Source organism: Podarcis pityusensis (genome assembly GCF_964106645.2).
Source record: "Podarcis pityusensis genome assembly, chromosome: 11".
NCBI lineage: Eukaryota > Metazoa > Chordata > Lepidosauria > Squamata > Lacertidae > Podarcis > Podarcis pityusensis.
This window is the reverse complement of record NC_138036.1, coordinates 16,531,572-16,544,254: the sequence shown is the minus strand read 5'-3', so window position 1 is coordinate 16,544,254 and position 12,683 is coordinate 16,531,572. Positions and strand designations below refer to the sequence as shown.

The 12,683-nt window shown below is 41.6% G+C and overlaps 1 protein-coding gene across 1 annotated transcript; it reads left to right on the top strand.

The window, feature by feature from the left end:
- The first annotated feature begins 962 nt into the window (after window positions 1-962).
- AMACR (alpha-methylacyl-CoA racemase) lies at window positions 963-12,683 on the top strand. The gene is made up of 5 exons (XM_080973613.1): window positions 963-1,222; window positions 2,537-2,680; window positions 3,974-4,134; window positions 7,663-7,849; window positions 11,178-12,683. The coding sequence occupies exons 1-5, from the start codon at window positions 973-975 to the stop codon at window positions 11,585-11,587; spliced, it is 1,152 nt and encodes a 383-aa protein (XP_080829739.1). The 5' UTR covers window positions 963-972; the 3' UTR covers window positions 11,588-12,683.

Below are 12,683 nucleotides of genomic sequence, written 5' to 3'. Positions count from 1 at the left end.
TTAGGATTGCACCCTCACAGCTTGGCCCTGTGTGCCCTGGGTGGGGGACATGGGGCAGGGCCTTCTCAGTAGCTGCTCCCAGATTCTGGAGAAGGTCCCTTCCTAGAGAAGCTAGACTGGCTCCTTCCTTGCTGTCCTTCCTCTGGCAAGGGAAGACTTCCTTGTTCCAACAGGCTTCGGGGAACTGGCTTTTACTGAAAGGGCTGCCGCCATGCATTTTTTATTGCAGTTCTTCATATGGTCTTAACAGATGTTATGTACCATATATAGTGGTACCTCGGGTTAAGTACTTAATTTGTTCCGGAGGTCCGTTCTTAACCTGAAACTGTTCTTAACCTGAAGCACCACTTTAGCTAATGGGGCCTCCTGCTGCTGCTGGAGCACGATTTCTGTTCTCATCCTGAAGCAAAGTTCTTAACCCGAGGTACTATTTCTGGGTTAGCGGAGTCTGTAACCTGAAGCGTATGTAATCCGAGGTACCACTGTATAGCTTTACTTCTATCCATGCTTAATCGGTTTTTAGTGATGTTTTCCCGCCTTATGTTTTTAGCTGTTCTTGTTCTTCTATGAAAGCCATCTTGATTGAGGAAAAAAAGGTGGGGATATATAAATAAATATGTGGCAATAATAAGACCTCGCTTTACTCCATGGGGCTTTCATCTTCAGGGTCCACCCAGGGCCGCAGCTTGGCAATGCCTTTCAGTCACGCTCACTTCTTTAGTGCCATGGACTGGGCCCTACTAAAAGCACGTTTACTCTGACAGGAATCCCCACTGAGCTGAACGTAACTTGCTCCCTGGCAAGGCCGCCGCACGGGATCGTATCCTCGGCTTGCTGCAGGCACCGGCCTGATTAACCTTCGGAACCGCCGCCGGGAGCTCAGCCCTCCGGAGGGCGAGGAGGAGGCGCCAAATCGGACTCGGCTGGGGCCTGAGCTGAGGGAGAGGCTGCCTGCCTCCTTTTCTCTCGGCCATGGCGCTGCGCGGAGTGAGGGTGCTGGAAATGGCGGGCCTGGCGCCGGCGCCTCTGTGCGGCCTCATCCTGGCCGACTTCGGGGCGGAGGTGGTGCGGCTGGACCGCTCTCCCCGCGCGGCCGTGTCGTCGGACGTGCAGGGCCGCGGCAAGCGCTCCCTGGCGCTCGACCTGAAGCAGCCCCGGGGCGCCGAGACGCTGAGGCGGCTCTGCCAGAAGGCGGACGTGCTCATCGAGCCCTTCAGACCAGGTGCCGAACCGATTGTGGGTCGCGAAGGGCCAGCGGGGAAATGGGGGGGGGGGGTTGGTGTCTCCCCTCACAGTAGGGCGAAGGCTGTGGGGTGGGAGGCAGTTGCCGCTTCGTAGTAGGACGTGAAGTGTTGGTAGCGAGGTAGGGATGAGGCAGCCTCAAGAGGGTGCACCCCAAAAACTGGGTGGGCGCGGGTTGGACTCCATTTCCCAGCCGCCCCAGCTAAGCGTGGCCGACGCTCAAGGATTGTGGGAGTTGTAGTCCAGCGACCTTCTGGCGGGACCGAAGTTACTCTTTGCTTGTCGTAGGGGGGGAAAGGGCAAGCGGAGGTATTTTTGCCCTGACAGCTATTCGCAAATAGTTGTTGCCTTTTGCCTCGTCCCCCCCACCCCTCACACGCATCCCCGCCTTCAGTTTGTGTGGCGGCGCTTCTCTGTCTTCCCGAGGAAAAATTTCATACGCCCCCCCCCTAAATGCAGATGTTTATCGATATGGCTCGTAGATAAAAAACAACAACAAGCAGACAGAATAAATAGCTGTGTAAAGTGCGAGGTGGGCATTTTTGTACCAGCTTGCAGTTTAATACGTGGAAGGTTTTTTTTTTAAAAAAATTAAACCCACGAAAAAAGAAAGTGCAATTTTTTAAAAAGTAGCAGCTCAAGTTAATTTTATTAACTGCGCCCACAGTTTGGATTTGAGATTCAGCTGCAGGGTGTGTGTGGTTTTGCTCACAGGAGCAGTGTAATACTTAGCACAGACACATTTGAACAATCACAAGCAACTACTTTCACAAATGGAAAATGTCATGGTGCATTTTCCTTCCTCCCACCCCCCATTCACAGAGGTGAATCTTCTGTGTTTGTGTTTCAGGTGTTAATTAAATACTGCATTTTTATCTGCACTGACACTTGGGTTGCACACAAGAGTAGAGCAGAACTGGCCCACCCATAAAGCAGGGAGAGGTGACTACCTCAGGGGGCAGGATCCAAGGGGCACTGGATCCCAATGTAGAAATTTATTCCCCACTTGTTCCTGATGTAGACTCACCTCTTCTGCCCTGGTGGGGAGGAGGCACCATTCCCAAAAATTCCCATTTTCCCAAAAATTTGAAAACAAAAACTAGCCATACAGAATATTCCATTAAAGAGAGATAAGAAAATGGAACAGGCTACTCAAAAATTGTCATGTAACAATTCTGCCTTCATCTTCAATATGTGTATAACTTCACACTCTGTATAATACTATTTATACATTCACATGTGTTGATCTGCTTATTTTTTAAGTAGAGTTGACTTATTTTATCTTCTTGTTCAGGTGTCATGGAAAAACTTGGTCTTGGCCCAGATATCGTCCTCCAGGACAATCCCAAACTCATCTATGCTAGGCTGACGGGATTTGGACAGTTGGGAAAATATGCCAAGTTGGCAGGTCATGATATCAACTACCTGGCTGTGTCAGGTACATTGTGTGCCTTAATCTCTTTTTTAAAAAAACAGCAACCTTATATTAAATAATAATTAACTTGAAAGAGATTTGTGGTTAATATAGTTAGCATTAATTAGGAGGCTGTAGGGTACAAATTTTGTTGCTCGGTCCCTGCTCCTGCCAACCGAAAGCACATCAAAGTGCAAGTAAATAAATAGGTACCGCTCCGGCGGGAAGGTAAACGGCGTTTCCGTGCACTGCTCTGGTTCGCCAGAAGCAGCTTAGTCATGCTGGCCACGTGACCCGGAAGCTGTACACCGGCTCCCTCGGCCAATAAAGAGAGATGAGCACCGCAACCCCAGAGTCGGTCACGACTGGACCTAATGGTCAGGGGTCCCTTTACCTTTACCTAGGGTACAAATGGGTGGTTGGGGTACAAATAAAATTATTATTATGCAGACGTGCTTGGTTGTAATTCATTAATGTTCATTTTTTTGCATTTGGTCAATCATTTATTTTTATTTGGATAGTAAACCAAGGCTACAGTTCAACATCAGCTTTTAGGGTGTTTTACTTTTGTTTTGCTGGGAAGAGCATACCTATAGACTATGCTGCAGAGTCCAACTGTTTTGAGATTCACAGTAATTTCTGTGCATGTTTACTTGTGATACTTTTATAATGTCATACTTAGATTTTTCTTTGAAATAATAAGTGGTATATAAATTACCTAAATTAATAAATGAATGAAATGGTTCTTAACTCTTCCTGACCTGAAGATGGTTTGGGCTCCAACCCACACTTACCTGGGAATATATGCTATTGAACACATGGGGATTTATTCCCAAGTAAACTTTCATTGGATTGCACTGCTGAACAGCAATGGTATATTTCAGTAGATTATATGAAATATAGTAATAATGCTGTCATGGAAATCATATTATTTACTGAAAAAATACTTGAAACTTATTGATTAGAAAGCAAACCATAGTTATTTATCAATCAGAGAAAACATTTCTATATTAGGAATTCCTCAGTGGGTCTTTCAATGCAAGGGACTTAGTTATAATTCCCACGTCTTTTCAATGAAAGGCTTATACAGGTGTTTGTTGCTAAAAACCATCTTGAAGACCTGGCAAGCATTTTCCCCATATGTCTCTTTGCAAAGCCTCCACCCCAGTACAATGCATTCAACAGCTTAAGAACATAATTGGAGATTGTTAGAAAATTGATGACTATACATATCTGTGTTTAGAAGACATTCATATGGCTTTCATATGGGGAAATTGATTTCATTATTACTTTGTGTATATCTATTATTGTATATAGGTGTTTTGTCAAAACTTGGTAGAAAAGATGAAAATCCTTATGCTCCTATCAATCTTCTGGCTGATTTTGCTGGTGGCGGTGTGATGTGTGCAATGGGCATCATTATGGCACTCTATGAACGTACAAAATCCGGCAAAGGGCAAGTCATTGATGCAAGTATGGTAAGTTAAAAAAAACAAAATAAGTTACAGACTGTTAAAGATAGGGCATGTGGAACTGTATGTACTTTAAGACCAACACATCAGTCCACAAAACCCTTTTTTGATTCAGTTCTTATTACTCTGTTGTGTGTATGACTTGCACCCCCTTTGAACACAGCCGTCAGATTCTCCGGGTGAGATAAGCAGACCTAGATCAGCTGGATATGGGGATTTCTTTGTTAAATCCAGCTAATTACGTGGTTATCTCTTCTCTTGATTTATCGTTGCATCAAATTATTTTAGCATCAGATTAATTCATATTTATTCAACAGCTGGGTCTCTGCTCGTGCTTTCATTACAGGTACTTCTGTAGGTAACATAACTACAATAGTGTGCTGTGGATAGAAGCTAGCAGTTCTAATTCCATCTGAAATGCTCTTTCTGGCACTTGCTCAACATTAATCTTTGTTTGCTAATTTCTCAATAGGGCAAAAGGTATGGAAGCTTCCACAACTGTAGAAATAGTGAATAATCCCGGGTGCTGATGTTCGTATCTGCTTTAACACATTATCATATTGCCTATATTTTGGCAGCTACAAACATTTCTGTTTCTAAGCATTCTGCCCTGTCATTAGATATGTGATCCTGAGGAGTTTGGATTTTATGTTATTTGTATTGTTGATCTTTCTTTTCTTTTGGTTTATTGCTGTATGCAGCTTTACACAAGAATTATCCAGAACAGCAGCCTTGAAATGTTTTACATTAAATAATAAATAAACACATTATATTATATAGCTATGGCTGGATATATGGGGTTCATGAGAGGAATGGCAGGCATGTTCATCCATGAACAGAGTTGGCACACGCGTGGCGTGATTGAGTGCTTCTGCCCTTGCGCACACGACGAAACCCGGAAGTATACACTTCTGGGTTTGCCGTGGCCGTAAGCTGAAGATTCCGTATCCAGAGGGATATGTAAGTAGAAGTATGACTGTTGTTGTCATTTAGTCATTTAGTTGTGTCCGACTCTTCGTGACCCCATGGACTAGAGAACGCCAGGCACTTCTGTCTTCCACTGCCTCCCGCAGTTTGGTCAGACTCATGCTGGTAGCTTCGACAACACTGTCCAACCATCTCGTCCTCTGTCATCCCCTTCTCCTTGTGCCCTCCATCTTTCCCAACATTAGGGCCTTTTCCAGGGAGTCTTCTCATGAGGTGGCCAAAGTATTGGAGCCTCAGCTTCACGATCTTTCCATCCAGTGAGCACTCAGGGCTGATTTCCTTGAGAATGGATAGGTTTGATCTTCTTGCAGTCAATGGGACTCTCAAGAGTCTCCTCCAGCACCAAGTATGACTGTACAATAATTTAGTTTCAAATATTTAACATATTAAAAAGAAACAAGTACATTGCAATGTACCTGTGTGGGTGGGGAGGGGGGAATTGAAACTATGAAGTTATTAATGAATTTCAGAATCAGAAATGTGTTTGTGAGCAACTCTGGACTGGTTGGAATGTGGGATCTGCATAAGATGATCATCAGGCATCCTTGACAAGATTATATAGCCTCTAGCAGTTCGCCTTCCACATGCTTACGACATTCTTATCACCTAAGGAAGGCTGTTGAACATACAATGAGCAGGAGGGGGAGAGGGGAAAGGAAGAGCAGAAAATCCTGTTTTGCAACTTTGCTATTTCAAAAAAATTCTACTCTCACCATCTTGTATTTCTGTGCTACATCACTATGGGGTTTTTTTTGGTAGAAATAGAGGTGTATTTTTAGCTATCAGGGTTCCACTTGCTTCAGCCACATGGTGAGAGTAAGTCACAGAATGATAGAATTGGAAGGGGTTCTTAGGGTCATCTAATCCAACCCCTTGCAATGAAAGAATATCAACTAAAGCATCCGTGATAGATCCATCCCAAACGTCAAGTGAAAGAGAGTCCACCGCCTTCTGAGGAAGTTTGTTCTACTGTTGAACAGATCTTACGGCCAGAAAGTTCTTCCTGATGTTTAGTCAGAATCTCCTTTCTTGTAACTTGAATCCATTGGTTTGGGTCCTACACTCCAGACTGCAGAGCTTTCCAAACTGTGTTCTGGGACACGTTAGTGTGTTGGCTGCAGTGTGTAGGTGTGTCATGCAAACACTCCCTGTGCTCCTCCCGAGGCTGGAAAGGGGTTAGTTTAACCTCTGGTTTGCTAGTAAAACTGAATTACTGTGTCGCAAAATGCTGTATGTCTAAAAAGCGTGTTACCAACATGAAAAGTTTGGAAAGCTCTGTTCCAGAGCAATAGAAAACAAGCTTGCTTCCTCTTCCATGTGACAGCCCTTTAGATTTTTGAAGTTGCCTGTCATATCGCCTCTCAGTCTCCTCTTTAAACATACCCAACTCCCTCAACCATTCTCCATAAGTTGGAACACATTGCGATCTTTTAATAGATGTCCTGTTTGACTGACAACTGAGTCTGAATCTTATTGGCTGTCCAGCCTGAACCCACACTAGGGAAGTTTGGGTAGTGATGATAAAGCTTCTGGTTCCAGTTGATGCTGTAGATTGTAGAACATCCAAGGCATTCTAAGAACTGGGAGAATGAAACAGGTAGCACAGAATATTCACAGGCATTCTGCTCTGAAGGAAATAAGACATCACTTTGTGTCTGCAACATAAACTTGGGCTGATTTTATTTTCTTTATTTCTAAATATCAAAACTGGACCAAATCAGCTGAAAGATAAAAACAATAAATGTACTGCTAGCATTGCAAAACGATATAAATTAAAACGAGCAAATTGTTAAACAATAAAAAAACCAATCAAGGGTAATCTGGAAAAAACCCCTCAAATAATGCCTTAAATCAGGGCTATGGAACCTTTTTGGGTTAGTGGACCAAATCATTAAACCAAATCTGATAGATGAATGGGGCTACCCTCTTGTCGAAGTTCCTTGTGTAGTGTTTCCCAAGCACTGGACAGCTGGTTATTGGGCACCTGGGAACTGTAGTGCAAAGGGCTGTCCCAGCCCTGTGCTCAGCAAAGCTCAAGAACAAGACTCTGCTTTCGAAAATGTTTATTTTAAAATGTAAAATTGGAAAGTTAATAAAAATGGGGCATGGGGGGGGGAGACTCTGCTTTCTGCAGTTATAAACTACAGGGTTGGGAAACCTGCGGCTCTGCCTGTGTTGCTGGACTCAAATTCCCACCACCCCTAGCCAGCATGGCCAACAGTCAGGAATGATGGGAGTTGTAGGCCAACCACACTCAGAGGACCACAGTTTCCTCACCCTATCCCTTCATTGAAGCATTTGCCAAGGCCAAGGATTTAGTGACATCCAAAGTAGGAAACATATTTTGGACTCTCTAGCGAAACTAGAATTAATATTACCAAACAGTGGGCAGCAATGTAAAAACTAATAAGAGGTGTTTTGGTTTTTTGTCAGCTTAGGGTGTTATTACCTCAGTCAGAATACCTAGCAGAAAAATATTTTCACTCTTACTAATATTTTTTTCCACAAAACATTAAAATATTTTTTTAAAAAATGTTTGTCTTTAAGGTAGAAGGCATAGCGTACCTGAGCTCCTTTCTGTGGAAATCACAGACCATTGGCCTTTGGAACAGATCTCGTGGGGAGAACCTCCTGGACAGTGGTGCCCCTTTTTATGAAACCTATAAGACTAAAGATGGGAAATTCATGGCTGTTGGTGCTCTTGAACCACAGTTCTATAAGCAGTTCATCAGTGGTAAGTTAATCTACAAGAGGTGTGTTTTTAAAGGAGGAAGGGAGGAAGTTTTGGGGTACCATCTGTTTTGAGCAAAGATGCAAAAATTAGTAGTACTGTAGCACTTAAAATGCAAAGTAATTTGAAGATTTATCTCCATTGTCTGTACAACAAATATTTCCGTTTTACAGATGGAAGAACCAAGCGTTATAGCCAATGAAGTAGCTCTGTTAGCACAAGGATTTCTGTTTGTGCATCATATCTTTGCCTCCATCTCCTCTCCCTGTGTGCCTCCACACCCTCTCCAAATCTGTTCCAGAGTGTTGGAGGGAAATCCAGCGCAGATTTTGGGGTGGGTGAGGTGATAGGAGAGGGAGGGCAAGTTTCATTGTGCAGCCAGAAGTCCTTGTGCTAATGGAACTACTTGGGGCTTGAAAGACTTAAGATTTCCCAAAGGCCACCTAGTGAATTTATTTATTGCAGCGCTGTTAATTCAGCTTCAAGCCCTGGAATGTTTTTTTTAATCTGTTGAACTATTTGGTTAAGTTTCTTGTTTTTCAGGTGAGAGCTTTATCTAGCTTTATTTCATCAGTGATTAACCTGTTTGTTGCATCAGCTCAGCAAGTGTTCAACCGTCTTGCAAAACCAGATTTGCTGACAGAGCAAAGTGGCAAGTCATTTGCTACACTGTGTGCACAGAGAATATTTGCTAATGGGTACAACCCTTACAGTGAAGTTCTCAATTGGTTTCTATCTTCATAAAGGTCTACGCTTTTTTGTGAGTTTACAAGGATTGGCAGCTGAGCAGAGAATATGGACTGCATACCAGATTTCTACTAGAGTAGGCAGTCATAGTGACTCAGTTTGAGGATTTCTATTACAGATATTAATATCCAGTGCACCATACCATACAGATGAAAAATGCTCTTAAAAGGAAACAATGCAGATCTAATGCAAGTTCCATCTGTCACAAATTGGCATTGATTCTTACTAAAATACACATTTAGATCTGGGGCTAGCATTACTCCAGGATGTTTGCTTTAATAACGAAAACTGATAGTTTACATCAGTATTCCAGCGTCTGGTGCCCCATTTCCTTTCTCTCCCAAGTCTAATGCTAAATTGGAATGCTTGGTCACCCCATCTCATTTGTCTTGTCCCTTTGACACTCAGCTTTCATTCATCATTCCTTTTATCATGGAACTGTTTTGTATTTTTAGTCTTGAATGAGGCTGTTGTTCCTTTTAGTAACTGGGTATATTACTCAGTATAGTAGGCATAGGACAAACTTTTCTAATAATTGTTTTAATCTGACGCCAAGAGACTTGGCATAACACAATGTTTTCCTTTGTAATATTTTTGGATTGCACAGAAGTGTTGAAATCTTTAAAAAAAATATGAAGTTGCTGTTGTCTACAAGTTGAAGGCAAGGGTGGGAAGAGACATGATCACTAATATTTGATTTACTTACTTAAAATGTTATGTCTCACCTTTCCATTGAAAAAAAGATTTCCAATGTGGTATCAAATCAGTATAAAAGCATAGTAACATAACAATGCAATCATGGCGCCAGCAACAATAAAACAATAGCTGCTGAAGATTACATAGTCAATAACTGCATAATGGAATAATGGAATAATTGTATTTATATAGCTTCATGTAGGGGATGTTATCTTATTCAAAGCTAATAAAATGAATTTAGAACATTAAAGCTCTCTAATATCCACATATAAAAAACTAGTGCCTTGGGTTTCAGTAATTTCCTGGGCTATAATATATATCCATGGATATCATTTCCTGTTAACGGCTTGTTTTCTGTTCGGTAAAGCAGTAAAATTGATTGGTATGGAAATGTACCCTGAAGTTTTATTATAGAGTCGGTTCCTTTTCCTTCCAGAGACTCCATACTTGCTGTAGGAGGCCAGCTGTGCAAAACCTATAGCATACCCTTCTATTAACCATATGGATTGTTGCCTGAAAAATGAGAACCAATAGGGCATGTTTGAAATTTGCACAGAGGCAAAAGCCAAAGTTTGAAGCCCAATAAGTGCCTGTTTTCTCTAACCCTCTTCTCTTGCTGCTATAGTTCTCTCTCTGTCATATATATCTTTTAGCTATTGATGTTGTGTTCTCATTTCAGTAAGGGAAAATTCAGAATAGAATCCTAATGAATTCTCTTCTTGGGGATATTTTAAAAAAATACTGCTGCTGATTCGATACAGCTACTGTAAAATATTTCCTGTACTCTTCCAACTAGTTATGTTTGAGATAAAGAACTCCTAGGTGAAATCTACACACATAAAAACCGCTGTGAAAATGCTTTTTTAATTTTTTTTTGAAAAATACATTGAATTTTGCATAGCTCGCTGTCGCCATCTAATGTCACATTTGTATATTGCACTTTACAACACATTTTAAATGTTTTATTTGCAGCCGTATAACTGAGTCCCTAAATTGATTTGTTAACACGTTCCAAGGGTTGAATTGGAGTACGAAGGTTAAAAGAAAGTCAGCAAACACTGCCAAGTTAGGGTCTCTTGCTTTGCCTTTTATCCTTGGATATAGTAGTATGTGTAGAATAGAGTAAGTTGCTTTCTGCTGAGTCAAATCAATGGCCCATCTAGCTTAGCCTATTCTGTCTTGCCTGTTCTTTCTGGTAGCAGCTCTCTACGGTCTCTAGGACAGGTCTTCCCAATCTTTTCCTACCTGATCCTTTTTAATGGAGTTGCTGAGTAATGAACTTAGGACCTTCTGTGTGCAGAGCAGCAGCTACATCTCTAAATAAGTGATCACACAGACAGTATCAGAATTCTTGTGGCATAAGCATTCATTGGCCAGTAAGATTTATCTACTGTATTATCTTCAAGCTAATAACATTGAATTTGGCCTACAAGCATTCATGACACAATTAATGAATTCATTTCTAAGATGCCACAAGGCTCTCTGTTTCTGCTGCTGTAGACTCGCACGGTTACACTTTTGAAAAAGCAGAGCTCATTTCTGGTGGATATATCTGCAGTTTCCCAGAGGAACACAGTGATATGTGGATGAACCAAGATGTTCAGGTAGACTGTGTGGCTGAAACAACCTAGTGTTCCTTCTCTGGTTTGAGACGCACTGTCAAGATAATGGTTGCTTAAGTAAGTTTGTGCATTGGCACAACCCTGGGGATATGCGTGTTTAACTGTAAACGTGAGGTGTGTAGCTATAACCTGTTTTAGACATATCCTGTAGCCATCTCTTTAACCTTTGGCCTTTATACTGTTCCTGGTTGTTAGTAATAAATACAACTTTTGGCAAATCTCTGGGAATTAAATTGACCCATTTTATTTTATTTTTATCTCTTCAGGTCTGGGGCTAGATGATTCTAATCTCCCTGGTCAGATGAGTTTCTCTGACTGGCCTGCAATGAAGAACATGTTTGCAGATTTATTTTCAAAGAAGACCCAAGCAGAATGGTGTGAAATCTTCGATGACGTGGATGCTTGTGTGACACCAGTCTTGGCTTTTGATGCTGCTGCCTCACATCCGCACAACAAAGAACGTGGTTCTTTTCTTGAAAATGACCAGGAGGAGATAAGTCCTCGACCGGCTCCACTTCTTTCTCGGACCCCAGCTACTCCTTCTTCCAAAAGGGATCCGTTTATAGGAGAGCACACTGAAGATATCCTCCTGGACTACGGCTTTTCCAAGGAAGAAATTTCACAGCTCCATTCTCTTAAAGTAATTGAATTCAATAAGCCAAAATCCAACTTATAGTAACTTCACAAATCAAAAGAGTCCCACACACTGGCAGGTTATATTTTTATCCCAATTTGTGCAGTATTCTTAGCAGGGAGACGTGTTTCAAATTATCCTTTTCATTTTCTTTTCAAGAGGATGCTTTGAACGATAGTGAAATTCACAGTATCGTGCAGCTAGCTAGGCTTGGAAGAAGCTCGTTTCCTCCCTTCCTGCCAATGCCCCTTGAGAGCCATACATTTAAGCTGTGAGAAATGAAGCACTAGCCAGAAAAGATGTACACTGATCCACGTGGATCATCATGCAGTGCTGGCACTGAGAATCACACTGTTGCAAATATAGGATCTGCTTGTCCCAGTGTCCTGCAAAGGGAGGGGGTATGTTGGTCTGTGTATTGATCGCATGAAAAAATTATTAATGCCAAGTCGAGGCAGATTTTCCAGCTGTGTAAATAATAAATAGACTTCTTTTGGGGGGGGAACAGAACTGTGCTTCCTTAAAAATTACACCCTGAAAGTATTTTCAGAAATGCCTTAAAGATTTTTACTCACAATGCAAGGATTAAAAATCTCCATTGCTTTCTTCAGTAAGCTTATTCCAGAAAGCAGGTACTGTTATTTTCAAAACGATGTGCCTGTGGAGTAGAGGAAAAAGAGGACATTATTCTCTCTGTACAAGAGAGCCTTGGGTGTTTAAGGGATGTGGGCATTCATCAGTTTTTACCTCCTCTAGATTTTATGCTTACAAAGAATGACAAATGGAGCACACAAAAAGTAGCTTCCTTTATGTTAGCATTTGCTATAAGAATATGATTGAATTGTAATGTGGTTAAGTAATTTTATTATTTTAATTAATGATGCAAGTGAAGGATTGGAGTTATGCTAATCTGGTTTTACCTCTTTGATTTTGCGTTTGCAGTTTGCTGAGTCATTTTGTTGTGGTTGAATGTCAAAACAAGCATATCAAAATTAATTGAATGTTCTGTAAGTTAACGATCAGGATGTTGCAATCCTTTAGTCTCTTTTAAATATACTGTAATTATCTAAAGACAAGTGTTTTTCATAACATGTGAAAATGCCTTTTCTTACAAATAAAAATGTAAAATTAATCCCCA